Source organism: Electrophorus electricus, chromosome 19 (assembly GCF_013358815.1).
Source record: "Electrophorus electricus isolate fEleEle1 chromosome 19, fEleEle1.pri, whole genome shotgun sequence".
In the NCBI taxonomy this organism is placed as follows: domain Eukaryota; kingdom Metazoa; phylum Chordata; class Actinopteri; order Gymnotiformes; family Gymnotidae; genus Electrophorus; species Electrophorus electricus.
In genome coordinates, this window is record NC_049553.1 from 6735556 (window position 1) to 6753765 (window position 18210).

General features: G+C 42.3%; 3 protein-coding genes across 9 annotated transcripts in view; all 3 read right to left on the reverse strand.

The window, feature by feature from the left end:
- Positions 1-7815, reverse strand: part of chd3 (chromodomain helicase DNA binding protein 3) — a 34505-nt gene extending 26690 nt beyond the window's left edge. For 2 of the 4 annotated variants that reach the window (XM_035520085.1, XM_035520088.1), the window contains exons 1-14: positions 7416-7815; positions 5322-5458; positions 5042-5215; positions 4587-4711; positions 4207-4445; positions 3794-3921; positions 3250-3379; positions 2842-3017; positions 2211-2471; positions 1801-2004; positions 1363-1580; positions 742-873; positions 427-517; positions 91-282 (exon numbers count right to left, since the gene is read on the reverse strand). In XM_035520085.1, the coding sequence (XP_035375978.1) occupies positions 91-282; positions 427-517; positions 742-873; positions 1363-1580; positions 1801-2004; positions 2211-2471; positions 2842-3017; positions 3250-3379; positions 3794-3921; positions 4207-4445; positions 4587-4711; positions 5042-5215; positions 5322-5458; positions 7416-7581 (2373 nt within the window). In that variant the 5' untranslated portion in view covers positions 7582-7815. Of the gene's footprint in view, positions 1-90; positions 283-426; positions 518-741; positions 874-1362; positions 1581-1800; positions 2005-2210; positions 2472-2841; positions 3018-3249; positions 3380-3793; positions 3922-4206; positions 4446-4586; positions 4712-5041; positions 5216-5321; positions 5459-6985; positions 7094-7415 lie in introns of all 4 variants that reach the window. The other 2 variants (XM_035520087.1, XM_035520086.1) reach the window with 2 other exon arrangements.
- Positions 7816-8394: 579 nt separating this feature from the next.
- LOC113579809 (cytochrome b5 domain-containing protein 1) lies at positions 8395-10907 on the reverse strand. The gene is made up of 4 exons (XM_027013996.2): positions 10651-10907; positions 10402-10478; positions 10064-10282; positions 8395-9242 (listed from the first exon to the last, which is right to left on the reverse strand). The coding sequence occupies exons 1-4, from the start codon at positions 10769-10771 to the stop codon at positions 9012-9014; spliced, it is 648 nt and encodes a 215-aa protein (XP_026869797.1). The 5' UTR covers positions 10772-10907; the 3' UTR covers positions 8395-9011.
- Positions 10908-11366: 459 nt separating this feature from the next.
- Positions 11367-18058, reverse strand: dnajc3b (DnaJ (Hsp40) homolog, subfamily C, member 3b). 4 transcript variants are annotated; one of them, XM_035519882.1, is made up of 13 exons: positions 17968-18058; positions 17596-17732; positions 16752-16862; positions 16195-16319; positions 15941-16015; positions 15623-15766; positions 15038-15219; positions 14642-14761; positions 14250-14355; positions 13724-13844; positions 13408-13540; positions 13025-13173; positions 11367-12833 (listed from the first exon to the last, which is right to left on the reverse strand). In XM_035519882.1, the coding sequence occupies exons 2-13, from the start codon at positions 17678-17680 to the stop codon at positions 12688-12690; spliced, it is 1497 nt and encodes a 498-aa protein (XP_035375775.1). In that variant the 5' UTR covers positions 17681-17732; positions 17968-18058; the 3' UTR covers positions 11367-12687. The 4 variants fall into 4 exon arrangements, with proteins under 4 accessions (XP_035375775.1, XP_035375778.1, XP_035375777.1 ...); XM_035519885.1 differs by having other exon boundaries at positions 17978-18056; XM_035519884.1 differs by having other exon boundaries at positions 17964-18051.
- Between the last annotated feature and the right edge of the window lie 152 nt (positions 18059-18210).

The window sequence follows — 18210 nt, forward strand, 5'->3', positions numbered from 1 at the left end:
GTTAAAGAAAAAGTCCCTTTAATCCACGCCATTTCCAAAATGACCATTATCTGGACCAAATGTGTCCAGAGAGCCCACGCACACACACACCTCTTTGAACAGCGAGTAGAGGAAGACGATGGTCTGGATGGTCTTGCCCAGGCCCATCTCATCTGCCAGGATGGTGTCGGTGCCCTGAGCCCAGGAGAAGCGCAGCCAGTTCAGGCCCTCCAGCTGGTAGAGGTGCAGCGTGCCCCCCGTTACCGTCACAAAGTCGGGCTGCTCCTCGTACTTTATCGTGGGCTGTGGGCAGGGCCGAGGAAACGAGGGAGAATCGTTGAAGAAAATGATTCAGCACAACGTTTACCAGGAAAGCTCCTGGTACCTCTCCACCGGACTAAGAGATGAGGAGTGGTAACAGCATGCTGTACTGGGCTTCATACTCACATCGTTAACAGGAGTACCAGGAGCTTCATCACTCTCCTCTCTTCTCCGCATGCTCCTCGGCTTGTCTGGGTCCTCTTTCATCACCTCCTCCCTTCAAGACACAGCAAAGATTTACCCAGTGTTTCAGAATTTAAGAGTTTTCTAAAACGCACAGCTGAAAAGAAATGTTATCCATGAGAAATTCAATTATACAGTGGTTACACTGTACTAAATATGAGAATGCATAAATATATATAGATCAATACTTAGAATGGCTCAGTGGCTGAAATGGAGCTCAAATGGAATGAATTGTCATCTTCACTCGTTCAGCAGTACCTGTGCCTCCAGTAAGCTGCCTTATGGATGCCAAACTCTGGGATGTCCAAGTCATCCCTCTCCCATGTACACTGATCATAAGTTAAGTCTCTCCACTTCACCAAGTAGTGGTAGTTCCCCTTCTTATCCATACTGCATTCACACACACACACACACACACACACACACACACACACACACACACACACACACACACACACACACACACACACAGACACACACACACACACACACACACAGACACACACACACACACACACACACACACACACACACACACACACAGACACACACACACACACACAGACACACAGACACACACACACACACACACAGACACACACACACACACACACACACACACACACACAGACACACACACACACACACACAGACACACACACACACACACACACACACACACAGACACACAGACACACACAGACACACACACACACACACAGACACACACACACACACACACACACACACACACAGACACACACACACACACACACACACACACACACACACACACAAGGCTCAGTGTTTGCAGAAGACACGATCGATTATTGCCAAAATCCTTTGCATGTGTGTCACGCCTGTCACACCTACACTTACCTATGGTTAATTATCCTGTGCACCATCATCCACTCGGGCTTGATGCCGTACCGGTAATACTTCTCTTCTAAGATGGCATACTGAGGGTCTTTGGCTCGTCGTTTCTCACTCTTCCCGGAATCCTCCTCTCCTCCTGAGCCATAGTCCAGACTAGGCGGCTCGTCCATATCAGTCTTCCGCTGGTAGTTACGGAACATCACCGAGTGGAAGATCTCCAGCTGAGGATGGAGGGAGGATGAGAGAAAGGGAAGGATGCTGATGTTGTTTTTTTTTAGTCCTGAAGCATATCCACCCATTTGTCACATTCCCCGCTGTATATTCTTCCCTCATTCCAGTTCTCCAGTTCATGTCACTTGTGCAATAAAAATGTGACAAAAATGGAATGTTTTTCCTCTATCCCTCTTACTTTTTATTTCTTTAACACATACACACACACACCTGAAGCTCAGTGATCCATGTACAGTGCCAGTAAGACTGTCCTGCCAGCTTCACGAAGAACTCTCTCTCAGGGCGGCCTTTCATGGGGGGTGGGGGTGGAGCATCTGGGGGAGCGTCTGGGGGCGGAGGAACAGGCACTGGGGGCGGAGGCTCTCCCCATCGCCAGTGGAGGATCTTCTGCACTCGCCCTTTGATGGGCGGACACTGAGAGACAGACAGTAAAATTGACAAATGACAGATGCACCGGATCATCTCCAGCATGTCATAATGCATTATTTAAAAAACAATTTCAGACACATAACTGATTCAGTTCAGTTCATGCTGATATGGTCCTGTTTGTTGGTACAGCATCACCTCATCTCAGTTCAGTTCACTTCAGTTCAGGTCAGTAGAGCCTGCCCTGTACTCACTGTGCATCTGGGACAGAGCCATTCTCCATTGGGGATTTCAGGCAGAGGGGGGTTGAGGCAGTGAATGTGATAAGAGGAAGGGCAGGAGTCACAGCACAGCAGCTCTCCCCCGTCTTTACACACACGGCAGAACTCCATGTGGTCATCCTCCTCTTCCTCTCCTCCCCCCGGTCCTGTGTCCGCCACCGCTCCATCATCACACTCCTCCTCAAACTCTTCAAAGTCCTCCTCCTTAGCCTCCCACTGGATACCTTCTTTCTCCTGGCAGATCACACAAACACAGAAATGTGGTGCGACTTTCTACCTTAAATTAAACCCAAGACACAACTATGGGTTAAGACCTTAAGAGCAGGTTCATAAACTGACATTCATAAAATGTTTCATAAGTGAGCAATGGATTTTAAGTGCATGACTATAGTCTTAAAAATAAGTTGCAGTGTGCAAAAAAAAATATCTTTGGCAACTTTTATTCATTATCACGACAAGCAATTTGCCCTTTTAATCTGACTGCTGCGGAAAAATTACATTTTGATATTAATTTAAAATGTAATATTAATACCATCTCATAACAGACACAGATTAGCCATGATTCACCTTTGAGCTTCCCTTAAACATAAAGACGGTGACTTACGCAGTGAGGGCAGCTCCACTTGCCCTCTGGAGCCCTCTCCAGCTCGGGCTCCAGGCACACTAGGTGGTACGCTCTGGGACATGTGTCACACAGGATGATCTCCCCACCCTGCTGACACACCTCACAGTAGTCCTGATGATCGGTCTCATAGCCATCCCCATCCTCGTCTCCCAGCACTGAGAGAGGTTAGTTGGGGGGGGGGGGGGGGGGGGGGGCAGCAAATCTCAAAAGCATTCCAACTCAAAAGCATTTCCAACTAACATACGGACCTGATACCAGTTAACGTATGAGAAGTTTTTCTGTCCTATAAAGATGATTTCTCAGGACCACCAAGCACACAAAAGTGAGACTGAGCAATTCAGCAAAATTAAAAATGGGGGTGAGGAACAAAAAGAAAATGCCACTTACTTTTTTTCTTTTTCTTGGCTGGACGACCTCTCTTGTTCTTCTTGACCCGACCGGAGCTGTCCGAGCGCACCGAGGAGCTGTGCACACTGGAGTTCTCCTGCTCGGAGTCGTCATCATCCACATCTTCACTCTGCGCCAAGTAGACAAGCACACCCACAACTAACACTCAGAATAACACTCAAATGAACAGCAGACACAAGCGCAGTTTTCCCACTTAGATCCATTATCAGGTACTGTCTTGTTTGTTACAACTCAAATAATCTCCACATACACATACACACACACACACACACAACACTCGCCACACAAAGGCTTTATCATAATGACACCAGGTACAAATCTTCTACATCACCCACTTCCAGGCCTGGTGAGCTGGAATCCAACACACTTGAATGTGTAAGTCACTAAACTGTGCTGCTCGCTGGCCCTCCTGGGCACTCTTGTTCTATAGCCTCGCTCATACACAGACGCTAGAAAAGACATCTACTCATAAGCTCCAGGTAGCACTGCCCATCCTCCACACACACCCAGCCTCACTCCTCACCGAGCTACTCTTCTTCCGCTTGCCCCCAAGGGTCCCCAGTTTGATTCGGAGGGGAGCCATCTTTTTAGGCTTGGGCTTCTTCTTGTCAGAGACACGAGGACTCTTACTACGCTTCTTATAGCCCGGGCCTATCAGACACAGACAGAGAGGAGAGCTCACTCGGGGAAAACTTGCATACAAAATAACCATTATACAACACTCGCAATGTAATGTAATAACTGAGAAGAATAAAGATGCACTTATTGGTCACAAAAGCATCAATATAAATTACAACATCAGCATACACTACAAAATTACTCTGGAAAGGAAAGAAGACATATAAAGAACAAATGCAATGATTGGCACAGGTCACTGTGATTTACACACTGTTGTTAAAAAGGCATGTGGGCTGCACTGTGTTCCTCCCCACTCACCTTTCCCTTCTTTGGTCTTGGCCTTGCGAAGAGGGGGTGGCTGAGGGGGCGGTTCAGGGGAGGCAGTCGCCGCAGAGACCTGCTCGGCAACAGCTGCCGCGGCGGCAGCCGCAGCCGCAGCAACGGCAGCGGCTGAACCTTTGAAGGGGTTGTTGGAGCTAAACTCTCTCCATTTCGCACCCAGGATGGTCATCATCTTGGACATGGGGATCTTAGGATTCTTCTTAGCTATCATAGGCCTGCAAAGCAAACCAGATCAAAAGACAGGCAATCTCCCTCATCTAAGTCTTTGCAATTTAGATCGTAATGCATTTATGATGCATTTGCCTACTAAATCTGACACTCTGCTCCTACTTCCGTCACTAGCTTTGACTCAGTACCTCATAAACTGGCTGAAGGCCTTGTAGTTGGTTAGCGTGCGATAGTCCTCCTCGGTGAAGGTATGATCCACATCCTCCAGTCCCCAGTCTTTTGCCAGCTGAGCGGATGTCTTCTGTTCTACAGGCTGAGGGAGAGATGTACCCAAACCATGAAAGCGTGCAGTGTTGTTCTGCATGTATGTGGTTGAAATAATAAGCTTACTATTTAAGACGAGTCTGTCATCACGCACCAACACTGCAGGTGCCTCTATCACAATTTAGAATCAAACTTCTACAAAGGCCAATTAATCAAACCTCGACAAAATACCGATATTTTAGATGAAATCTGAAATATAGTTGTTTAATATTTACATTAGCCGAATTTGAAGTATATGGTTGAAAGGGAAATTCTCTGAGTGCCTCCACTTTAACCAGAAAATTAATACAGCTGTCAAAAGAACAAACAGCTCTCTTACTTTAGTGGTCTCCTCGTGCATGCTGTCTTCATCGTCTTTCTTCTTTTTCTTGCTCTTCTTTTCTTTCTTGTCTTTGTGTTTCTTTTTCTTCTTTTTCTCCCCTCCATAATCGCTAGCAGCACTGTCCGAATTGACTCCATAGTCCTGCTCTGAGTCCCTCTCTATATCACTGTCCTGAGAGACAGGAGTGCTAGATTAGACCTGACAAATCATATCGCATTTACACTATGTCAAAATGAATGCAGAGAAGGAAGACGGTCTGCCTGCTGAAACAACATACTATCTTCTTGCGCTTGCGCGGCTTGACGGTCTTGCCATCTTTGTCTTTTTTCTTTGTCTCCTTTTTTTTCTTGGGACCTCGCTTCTTTTTTCCCAGGCTGTCCCGATCTGAGTTCTCCCCCGCATCCTCACCGTCATCTAAATGAAGCCGTTGAAGGACACGGGGGGAGATGTGAGGAGAATAGCGTCTAAACTACTGATGATAATGCTTTACAAAAGCTACAAACTATCCCTTCAATAGCCTTCCAATGCAATTATACCCAACAATAGTTTGACACTTGGGAACATCACAGGGGTGCTGGAGCAGCCACAGTCACTGAGGAACTTAAACATCTGACCTGCACTAATCCGAAAGGTTTAACATATGATATTCAAAAGTACCACAATGCAAGTAGTGTAATTACCCTAGGGGACTTACAATGAAAGAAAAGAGTTCTGGGTGCTCAATAGCAGAGGATATCCACACATGCATAATCACACCAAACAATAAATATTTCATGATGAACACACATTTGTCCAAGACACCTACAGCTATCTGTGATATAAGTAGATAATGCAATACTGTATCTCATATATATACACACACACACACACACACACACACACACACACACACACACACACACACACACACACACACATATATATATATATATATATATATATATATATATATTCGATAACATACATCTGACGTGACTGCTGTAGTATTAATTGTATTGCTGTATCTAATGCTAGACATAGCCACAGTACACTATAAAGTAATAAATTAATCATCCAAAGCGTTTTCATGTTCTTGACGAGATGTAAAGACATGCACGTTCTGTCTGGCAGCGTATCGTTTATGCAGGGAGAGAAAACCAGCCCCATGTTATCCTATGTGCTCGCCGTTGTACTTAATAAATTAGTTCGATATGGGGTTTGTTTGTTTTTTTGGTGTTGGTTTTTTTTTATTTATTTTTTTTGCCTGCCTTTGTTGGTAAGACGCAGCGCCCTGCTCGCATTTCTCGCCGCTCAGCTAGCGTCGCGCAGCCAGAGGCGGCAGCAACAAGCACTCGGGGCTCGGTGATCGCGAGGCCGCGAGCCATGAGTCGCAAGGCAATGAAGTGCGACGACTCCCCCCACCGCGAGGTCCCCACCTGGGACCAAACCGCCAGGAAACCCGAAGCCGGAGGTCGCCAGGGGTTACAAGGGCAGTGGGGGACGCGTATGAATTGATTTGCGCACTTGTTCAGCTTGCGAGGGAAACACTTTTTGAACATAAAAAAGGCCCATCTTAATATATCCAAACTCTTTGTTTGGCACTTTTTTCCTATGTTTATTAAGATTATCTTCATGCAAGGCAACTTAAGACAGGCTATATCAAATGTCAAATTGTTTATTAAAGATTTTTCGATTCTTGGCTTAACTACAAGGAAACTCCACAAAATTTCTTTCGCACTGCTCATATTAAACACACACATCATTTTTCATATACCTGTACCTAGTTTTGCAACACCAATATAGGAAGACTGCGTAAGATATAAATATTGCAGTGTTACTAGAATCCGTTCGGTTTTGTCTGTCCTGCCCTGGACCATCGCTGTCGGAGTGACAGTGGGTCGGGTCAAGTTTATTTACATTCTGTCACAACACTGCTCTCTCAGTCAACCGGTAGTCTCTTGCCTCTCAAAGATTCAGTCTTCTTCAATTGCTTCAAAGCCATCGGCATTCGTGTTTTGGGAGCCTTCTCATCTCCTTATGTAGACAGCCTACAGTAGCCTGTAACCTTCACTGCAACCAAACATTACGTGATGACATCCATAAAGTAATTAGTCATTAGGAAGATGAATACGACGTAGAAGGATAACACTGATTAAGTGAAAGGAATCGGAAAGAGAAAGTGGATGGGTAAACTTTGCTTAAACTCTAAACTCCATGCGAAAAGCGCACGGTTATCTTATGTACACGTTAGGCTATAGAAATGCCATCAAGCGAGTACTACAGAAAGCGGGCTATTTGAAGTGCACATGTCATGTTAACGATAAGCTTCAGAAGTATGTTTTACGCGTTATTGTGCTGCCTTTCTACGCGCGCTCCCGAGTCCGTACGGTACCTGGCGCGGCTAGTGTTGCAGTTTCTCTAGGCGCCGCCGGCGAGTTTATGTCGCTTGCGTTCTCGTCTAGATCCCCGTCGTCTTCTTCTTCTTCATCAAAATCTCCTCCCTCGGAATTAACCACCATGCCCTCATCTTCCTCACAAGAACGGAGAGGAGAGGACATTATATTCCTGTCACCGACCCCGTCCTCGAGATCAAAAAGTGTATTCCTTCCGAATTATGATATTTATTTAATATTCAAATCGTCACACAAAAAAGTGGGGGGCGTTTTGGAATATTTTACACTACAAGGCAGAGAAACAAAGATGGCCGCCCTTATATTTATTTTTTAACAACCCCCCCAATAAGAAAAATCCCCTTACATAAAAAATGGCTGACTATATTATTTCAGAACGCCCCCCCCTCCTCCTCCTTTCTCTCTCTCTCTTTCTCGCACTCTCTCCCGTCTCCCCTCCCTCCTCAAAAACATTCACATTGTTCCAGCAAAAGGGGGTGTATAGCTGACTCTAAGTTGTATTTTAACTCGTTCACTCTTTTCTCTCCTTCGATGCGTCGCACAGTCAGACTTGCCTGGTAACTCTCGATTTTCTGAGTGCACGGACGCCAGTTACTCTGCACTGCAGAGAGCCACACAAATCTAACAAATATGGCTACCTTAATATTCTTAAAGGCCCCCACCAATGCATAAAACTATTTTGGACCGAAGGGGTTGTGCTGTGGGGTTGTCTGAAGACTGAGAAGGGGGCTGGGGAGCTGTGCCGCAGCCATGCCCAGATTTACATCAGATTGTATTGCTTAAAATTTAACCATTTCATGTGTGGATGAAACAATCCAGTGACTTATTCATCTTTCAAAAGTGGGTACACTGGAAACCTGTAAAAGCACATATCCTCTATTCAGATGATGAATTTTACATGATTGCAGTGGTGAGGAACACATGCTTGTGTAGTAGAACAAAATCCACCTAAAAGGGAACTTGTATGCAGTTAGGTTTAATGGCTTGACTAAGCAAACTAACCATTCAAATGAGCAGATGTTAAGAGCATGTATTGACTTCCAACAACAGTGTCTGCATTGTTTTTTCTAAAATGTTTTTACAAAGTGTGTAAAAGAATGTCATTTCAGTCAGTATTTCCTTGAATGACACACCTTGAATACTTTATATTCTCACTGTATGTAATTCTTCATCTTCTATAGAAGATGCTACCCTTAAACAGTGTGATATGAAAATCTATCTGAATTATTTTGTTACATCAAAAAATATGGATAGCTTTATTTCTGTAACATCTGGGGTCAGAACTACTGAATTTTCTGTGGACATTTACCATGACAGCTGAGTTATCATGTTGAGATGTTTTGAATGCATATCCATAATTTGCAGGTTTTGAAAACATAACCACATCAGATATTTTTCTGGATACTCCTTTTGCAATTTCACATTGTAAACTTGTAATAAGAAGTACAATTTATAATGGTTATAAGGGAAACAACCTGTAATATCAGCATTTAAATGCCAGTACTGTAATATAAGCATTCAGACTGAAATATCAGCTCCTAGATTAAGAATTTTAATATTTTATATATAACCTTAGGTCAAAATTCTGTGAGATCATCATTGAAGTACAGACATATGGACTGACAGAACAGGTCACGATCCATGCGAGCATGGTAAAATTCCTCATCTTCATCAGGAATGCCATTTTCGCTCAGGGTCTTACTCATGTCCAGGCTCACACTGTTGTGCTTCCAGGTGTAGCTGCCTGCATGGGAGTTGTAACGCAGGTAACGCTGCAAAATCTCATCCAGAGTTTCCTCAGAACATACCTGATGAGAACAAAGACAAAACCTTTAGATTATTTCTGATGTTACTGAGATATGTTAACATTTTGTAAAATTAAGTTAAATTGCATTTGCCCAAATTCCTCCATTGGGGGGGGGGGGGGGGTGCTTGTATGAATTATATAAGCAGATTCTCCCAGATCTACCAAAAGAGAGAAAAGGAATTTGTGTCAGTTTGATCCAATTGTGGTTCATTGCCAAGAACCACTGGAGAGGGAGGGGGGGGGAAGGACAGAATGGGGGTGGGGGGTCGGCAGCATAAAGACAATAGGAATGCTCCGCTAAGCCTTTGGACGCTGCAGATCAGACCAGTGCCAGATGGGACATTTGGCAGGAGTGTGCTTGCCCACCCCATAGTGAGACTGGTGGCGACTCATCTGCAGAGCTAAAACAGCAGTGCAGTCTTAGACTAATTCTATGGACAGAGGTGAACATCAGTAAAAATTCCCTTTGTCAGAACAGGAGAAGAATCAGATGCATAGAGTGAAGGGAGGGTGAAATGAGCATGGTGGGGGGAGGGGTGGAAACATAGACCAACCCTGCCCTCTTCAGCATACAAAAGCGCAGTGCAGCTAACCTACTTGACAAAAAGAAAAACAACAGATGCATGTAGAATTCATATTTGCACATGGTTGCACACACAAATCATTCACTGCTCTTCCCACACAAAAGGCTTTTTTAAAGAAAATTTTTTTTATTTACACTGGGATTTACGTTTTTATACTAGAGAAGAAGTGCACAATTCTTTTCGCACCAAACATTTGCACGACAGACCCCATTATACTTTGCCAAGTTGTTTGGCTTACTTCCAGCCTTTGCTCCTGGGAGGTGAGGGTGTTGATAATACGGATCCAGCGGGTCTTGGCAGATAGTATGCCGACCTCGTAGCGGTTATCCCTCCACCACGGCCGGCCGAAATCATTAGACCAGTCTGTACGAGGGCAAGGAGGAGGCACATGCACAAAGCGCCCTCTAGGGGTGTAGTATTTCACGCAACCAGACAACGGGTCGACATGAGTAAGAATCTGAAATTAGATGATAGGAGAATGTAGTGTACTCGAGCTCGAAGTACGTACAAAGTTGTCTATTGGTTCCCCCTATATTGCATACCGGCCTACTGCCATTAAAGTAATTTATTGCTTACATCTTTTGTTTTGGGGTCAAACCAATGACTTATATCCTTCCCGGCACATTCAATAATTGGTTTCAAAAGCACATCGCCTAAAAAAACAAAGCCAAGTAGGCCCAACGTTAGCCGTGGCCAAACTTTGCAGCACTTGTACACAGAAATGGCTCTTTACAGCCTTACCTAGTAGATGCTTTGAATTAAGCAAATTGCGACTGTGTAATCGTTTTCCGCTGAAAATGTAAACAAATAAGACACTTAACCTACCTTTGTGTTCTTCAATCAAAGGGGTCAAGTCGTAAACTTTACCCAAATAAGAAACCCACAAGTCTCCTAATGTGCTGTGAAGTGAAACTTCATTCGGTGTAAAATACTTTGGTCGCCCCATTTTAATGAAATTGGCAAAGCAACACAAAACAAAGCTAAAACTAGGCTCGGGTAAACAGTAGACGGGAGGTGAATGAACTAGGTAGCTAGCGTTAATTAGCTAACTACAAGCTGGTGGGTTGTTTCAACGCAGTCGAGTTGTATACAATGTGGTTACTGTAGCAACCGAGATACAAGCTTAAAACGCAGAAGACCTTTGATTTTTAGCCAGATTTAATTTTTATGTTACTATCTGAAGAAAAGAAAAAACCAACAACAGAAATGTAAAACTTCCGATACGTCGTCAACTTGTTTTTTCATTATAAACTGTTTTCGGAGTGGAGGCTAACTACATGTGTTGACGCGTGTTTTGCCAGGTTTGTTCAGCGTTTTCAAAATTTTCATCGTATAATTTTGATTACCTCCTTGTCAAATATTAGCTCTGTAGAGGAAAGGTACAGTTGCTTATACCTGCCCTTCACATATCTTACAGCACACAGGATAATTGCAGGGTCTGAATGCTGGACCACCAGCTCAACATTATACTTAAGATAGCATGTGGTACACTGAAAAGCGCAGTGTCAAAGGGGCTTGAAGAAAGAGACTTAAAACGGTAATTCTGAGCATTTCGTCTTATTTTAAATAATTCTCCTGAAAAGCAGAATTGAATAGGTTTATCCTAAGAAAGTATAAATCAATCAAACAAGCAGAAACAGTTAGAAATCAACTTCCTTAATCCACTCAGTTCAAAGGGATAGCTTCATTGGCACATACAAGCATTGAAAGGCCAGTCAGCTACCAGCTTTTAATCGCAGCATCTTCATATGACACAAAAACGTGATAAAATGTTCACCCATCCTCTGTCAGATATGGTTATACCGATCAAAAGGCTTGGTATGAAGTCTAAAATAGGAGAAGAAGAAAAAAAAACACACCAACAAAAACAACCAACGAACAGGTAAAATATTCAAGTACAAATGTTGGTACAAATAAGGTGGAGCAAAGTTAAACCAATGAATGTTTTGGAAGCTTTTTTGATTATAGCAAGACTAAGATTTAAATTTTTATAACCCAGAAAAGGTGGTGTGTTGGTAGAACAGTAAAACAATGATCAACTCTCAAACTGCAGCATACCTGTGAGTACTCTGCTCCTTCAGTAACACTAATAATCAGTTCTATAGTGTTCAACGTATATAGGATCAGTGTACACATCAGTCACCAGAAACAAGGGCACCTTGTATCAATGATGCAAAGCACCATTCTTCTTAAGCACTGCTAGCAAGGTGCAAATTGCACCCACTTGTTGAAAATCTTCATCCTGCTAAGCAGTGAGTTACAGGCAAGGCCCATGAGGTTCTTGGCATCTAAACTAGCACTTGTGCAACATTCTCTCTAGCCTGTTAAACTACTCCAGTCAATTAAGTGCACCAATGTGCAATACTGATCTAACCTGGAGTGTTAGGACTAATGCTTAAATTTTTTTATAACAAGTGAAATGAATTACTGAAAATACGCTGAAAATACCTGTTATGGTTAACCCCTCAATGAGAGAAACCTACACAATTTACAAAGAGAGACAGACATGGCACAAAAATGCAAAAGATGAAAATACCACAGTGAGATAAAAGTGGCTGATAAAACTGAAATGATTCAGCCTTGAAAAATACTCCATACTAACTAAGACTTCATTCATTCACAGCCATTGACTGCGTGGGGTCTTACAAATGCAGATTCCCCTGTAACATCCCTTAAGAAGTCCAGAACAACCTGCTTACTTAAGTGGGAAAAAGCCCACTACTAACCATTCAATAAGAGCCAATTGTAACCGAGTTGAAGAATAAATATGTTCTTTTCCTAGTCTTCCTTTGTGGGCTTTTTAATGAGTCCAGTCCATTGCCCATTGTCATTACATTCACCATATGCAGTGGCACAGTTGTATTAGTTGAAGTTGAACTTGAAGTGGAAGTTGCTGCCTGACTCAAAGGGGTTGAAGCCAAAGGGCCAATTTCCACCTCCTCCTCCCCCTCCCTGCTGGTTCTCGGGGTCCAAGGGGTCTTCACCAGAGTCAAACTTCTGGCGCATCTCTGCAAGTCACATGATGCAAGACTTCTATAAAGCATCTCACTTTTGTTTTACATACTTCGGTTGATTTTAAAATTGTTACACTTATAGCTATTTTATTCTAATCAGGTGTTTATAGACCTCTAAAAGAACAGAGCATTCATTAGCTGGTCAGTTAGTTCAGGTCCCAAAAATATAGATATGGTTCCTCTACCTGGATCTGTAAGCACTTCCTTAGCTGAGGCAATGTCAATAAATTTCTTCTCAGCCTCCTTCTTTTCTGCTTCAGACTGGAAGTTGTCTGGGTGCCACTGTTGTGCCAGTTTCCTGTATGCTTTAATGATTTCCTGTTTATTAGCAGTCCTAAATACAAATAATGAAAATATGGATGATGTTACTTACATCGAACATAACTCCCTTCCCCTGTGACTTACACACTGTACAGGTCTTGTGAAGTGTAAAACAAAGTCACTGAAAAACATGTAAACCTCACGACGAACCAGTATATATGGAATGTACCAAAACCACTAGAGTTAGAACCCCGGGACACCATTATATATAACTGCAAGCCCTTCTGTAATACTGTCATCACCATACCGGCTTACTCCCAGGATTTTGTAGTAATCTCTCTTGCGTGAGATCTTCAGGAGCTTCTGTGCTCGTTCTAAACCCTCACGAATCTCCTGGTTCTCCTGGTCGAACTCCCTTGCTTCCTGATAATCCTCCACAGCTGAGAAGAAAGAGAAGGAGAAAGAGAGATAGACAGAGAAAGAAACAGAAAATGAGAGATGAAAAGGGGAAGAGTATGACAAGAAGAATGGAAGAATGAGATAAGATCATGTGCAATGTCCTTATATAGAGATAGCAGGTATGACATGCCATCTTTCAAACATACATAAGCAGAAAAGCATACCTTTCTCATAGTCTTGCAGCAGGATGTAGGCTTCAGCTCTGTCCCGGAGGATGTGGATATTCTGGGGTTCTCTCTGATGGGCCTCTGAACACATGTCTAATGCCTCCTCTGCCTGCTTAATCTACAGGGAGCAGAAGACAGAGAGAGGCAGAACTGAAAAGACAGAGGCTGTATTTAATATGGATAATCCATTCAGATTAAGATAACCCTGAAGAAAAAAAATTAATCTGATGTTTTCAAAACAAATACTTTCCTGAATAAGGAGTAGGCATTTTCTGTCTACGTAAGCATTGCAAAATAAGTTTGAGGCATTTGTGATACACAGGCAAGGAAAGATATATATAAATATAAATATAGTACATGAGTTATGGAATATTCCCAAGTCTTACTTTAGTATAGCAACTTTCAGAAGAGCTGGAAGTTTTTTTTTACTTTCCACTTTAATTCCTATGCTAATGGAAGCATGATATGTCATCCACTGTAGGATGCTTTCTGTGACAGAAACACACTGTCACAACAAACAGACCTTCACCAGACAGAAGCAAATCCTCTCCTTGGCTTTGGTGGTGTAGAATGGAATATTTGGCTCTGTCCTCATAACTGAATCATACTTTTCTATTGCCTCTTGATATCTGTTATACAAATACAGGAATACTGACAATTAAAATAAATTCCCAATTTCCAAAATGTGCAGTAGGGTGTGGGCCTGCACAGACATTCCAATTAGCATATCCAAGAACAGTTAGTACTTTTCAGATATATAAATTCTCTATCAGAACTAAGTGAGTGTGTTAATAGATTTTCCTGTCATTGGATCTGTGATAATATACAGCAAACACAGATTAAAAAGCCAGTTCTTAACTTTCCCTACCCCAGAGAAGGCCAAAGGATAGGAAAAGGAAAGCTTGCCATGCTTACTGCTGTTCGGAGATCAGCTCTTCAGCAGAGTCCAGCTGCTTGCTAAGCTTCTTCACCTGCTTGTAGTGGGCAAAACATTCCTTATCATCCTGATCCAGCTTCAGACACTCCCGAATCTCACTAGAGATCAGGGAAGCAAAGTGGCAAGAGGGGACAGATTCAATATGCAAATTAGGCTTGGAACAGTATTCTTAAAAAAATCCTAATATCTTAACAGAAATTATCACTTGTATATTCAGTGTTAACACATATCACATGATCCTTCTAATTGGTGTTCACAAAAACTGCAGTTATTATAATCTGTTAGACTGTGACCTTGTGTGGATATGGTGTGTAGGTGTGTCTGGTGGGTGGGTGTATGTGTGTTGTGTGCCGTGTGAATAAGCGAGCATGCACCTGAGTGAGCCATGGTGTTCTCCCAGGTCATAGAGTAGACGGCTGAGTTTTAGGAAGGCTGCACGATTGTCGTTAAGGAGTCGAGCTGCAGGCGTCAGATCTAATATGGCCTTCCTAGGCTCCCCGAGGCGGATATAGCATTCTGCTCTCAGCTCCCGAGATTCTGGATCCCAAGGGGAGATCTAAAGAATGTATGGTACACCCAAATCTGTGTTTTCGTGTTCTGCAGTCGGTATTAGTAGTCATTATATCTTTGCACTTATTCACTCTATTGTTTATTGGAGGCAGAGTTAGTGTCAGGCATTTGGAAGGACTTGCACCTGACAGTTGTTTAGAGGGAGGACATCAAAAGGATTTCCTCATACTGCCTCTCGGCAGACTCCCTTGCCCTTAACAATACAGACAATGGAAATCCTATCCAATTTTCTTTTGTTCACTAATATATTTCAATCACTTTATTTTTTCCCCAATTGTGTGGTCAAATTACTTTCATCTTTGCTCTACCCACACCGAAAGTAATAAAAATTAGCATACTTGCTTTTGCTGAGGTTCTGATGCAGTCTTGGTTCCCCCTCTACCACTCACCTCAATGGCACGGTCCAGAACCTGGATGGCTGCAACATAGTCTCCGCGGTGACTAGCCTGGTGAGCTTCCTCCTGAAGCTCCTCTAGCTCTTCAGCTCTTTGGAGCTGATTAAGCACTTCCTCCATATCAGGCGAGCGCTGTAGCTAGACAGAAAAAGAAAGAAAACATGCAAATTTTGGGCAGTGAGGTAATTCTTGCGTTTTATAGTAATGGCCATATCAAACACGAATAATGTCACAGGATTGGCCTATGACTCGGACTGATGTACCATGGATCTATTGATATGAAAACGGATGAGAAAAGCTAATCATGCTCACCACTGCTTGGAAGTCCTCTCTGGCCTCCTGGATGTTCCCCTGTTTCAGGAGGATATTTCCCCTCTGTATCCGGGCCTGAGACACACACACACACACACACACACACACACAACACACACACACACACACACACACACACACACAAAAAAAAAGAAAACTGAGTAAGCTTCAACCACTAACAATTCTGCAAAATATACAACCATCAAAGCCATATTGTGTATCACAATAAAAACTATATCACCTAGCAAACTTACAGCCAAGAAGTCTGGTTTGAGCTCAATGGCTCGGGTCAGGTCTGGCAGGGCAGACTTGGACTTCCCCATAGCCAGAAACACTGCAGCACGCTTGTAGTATGTCAAGTAGTTCTTTGAGTCACCTTCTATTTGGGGTCATCATAGCAGGAAAATATGAAAAGAGAAATACCAATAGATGATGAGTTCTGAGATCTTAAAAAAAAAAAAACGTTGACTATCATGTTTTTTTTCTAACATACACCTCATGCTTCAGCAAACCTATACTGCTTTTCCAGAATAGTCCTTTAGCCCATCAGTCCCTAAAGAGTTTTAAATATTTGTATTAGTCATTTTAGTGTTTAAAATATGGTTGCTAATTAGGATAACCTTTCAATCAAGTTATTTATTTAATATGTAACTTGTGATTTTAATTAATGCTCATTAGTGCTTTTCAGACAATGCAAACATTTGACCATTTTCTAAATGGAAGAAATAAAAGTTAAGAAACAACTGATTTATCTCCATAACTTTAACGTTTAAAGTTATGAGAAAATTCTCATAAGTCTTTTTTTCCTCACCGACAGCTGAGTGGTAGTGGGACAGGGCCTCAGCCAGCTGTCCGGCTGCCAAAAGTTTACGTCCCATTTCCAAGTGTTGCTCAATCTCCACATGGGTGGCACCCAACACACCTGAAACAGTATTTAAATTCAATAGTACCCAGTATTTTATTAACCAGGGGAAAAACACGGTTGTCTGCTAACTCAGGTACACTTCCATACTGAAAATATCTAGAAAATTCTCCTGTATACTTAAGTATATAAAGTATTTGGCATAAAGAAACACAGGTCACAAGCAGTAACACTGCTGTGCAATCAGTGACTGGAGAAAAGTAACTCTCATTTAGCTGAGTAACACAAAGTCTCACTAGTAGGAATAAGACTGAATCAGTCAATTCTCGTTAGTACAAATAACATATATGGTTGACACACTTATAAAATCAAATAGTACTAATACAAAATATAGTCTATATCATGTCTGAGTGATAAACAGAGCCTCGTAATAGCTAACGTAATCCATAATGCAATTCCTTAACCTGAGTATTCATCATGAGTAAACAAATCTGGCTACATTTATTTGTATATTTTAAGAACCATAAAATAAGACAATTATTATTACGATTACTATTAAGTATTATTATTAGCTTATTACTATATTTATTATTATAACTATAGTTATTATTCTTATTGTTCTTCTTCTTCTTCTTCTTCTTCTTATAACGTTTATTTCGTTAATAACCAATATAGCTAAGACAATGTAGTTGGTTAGAAGCAGTAATCCTCTCTAAGACACAACACTAAAGACAAGTAGCTACCTAATGCTTCTCAGTAACCTGAGCCAACATACAGCAGTAAAGAATCCTACCGTCAAGCTGCAGGTCCAAGACGACACAGAGCAGGGACAGGGAGGACAAGAGGCTACTCAAACTCCTCCGTCGTCCCGACTCCATAATTTTAGACGTCAGATATCCGTATTGTTTGTATGCTCTTCGTTGCACGAACCTAACAATTTGTTACATCGATTAATGCACCATTTAATTTAAAAGAAATCATTACAGTTTCACATCAAGTTGCTTATATTTTAAGTGTCCGGCTAAGAAATATTTCCGACTGCCTTATCAGAAACCAAAACTTAAGTTCCGATAAGCTTCTGTTTGTGAGTTTCGACTTTAACATAGTATATTACAAGGTTTTTATTTAACATAGGTTACTGAATATAATAGTGATTGTCACCGACAGCTGTCAACCTTTCTTCGGAAACTTCTTTTGACCGCTTGAGGTAGAATTCAAATACCTCTACACATCATCATTACGAGTGGTTGGACAAGGCGAGCCACATCCGTGTTCGCAATGGTGTTTTGCCACGAACGTGGTCTCCTCCAATTGGATGAATTATTTTAACACATCTAGGACACTCCCATGCACAATTAAGGATGGGCACGCTATCTACATCACTCCCGGCTTGGCGTTTATTCCTGGG

Coding starts and splice junctions, on each gene's coding strand:
- LOC113579809 (XM_027013996.2), bottom strand. CDS start 10,771: ATGGGGCGACCAAAGTATTTTACACCGAATGAAGTTTCACTTCACAGC. Junction 10,479..10,650: donor TTTGATTGAAGAACACAAAG/GTAGGTTAAGTG, acceptor TTGTTTTTTTAG/GCGATGTGCTTTTGAAACCA. Junction 10,283..10,401: donor TTGACCCCAAAACAAAAGAT/GTAAGCAATAAA, acceptor ATCTAATTTCAG/ATTCTTACTCATGTCGACCC.
- dnajc3b (XM_035519882.1), bottom strand. CDS start 17,680: ATGGAGTCGGGACGACGGAGGAGTTTGAGTAGCCTCTTGTCCTCCCTG. Junction 15,220..15,622: donor TTCTGGACCGTGCCATTGAG/GTGAGTGGTAGA, acceptor TACATTCTTTAG/ATCTCCCCTTGGGATCCAGA. Junction 13,845..14,249: donor TTTGCTTCTGTCTGGTGAAG/GTCTGTTTGTTG, acceptor TGCTCCCTGTAG/ATTAAGCAGGCAGAGGAGGC.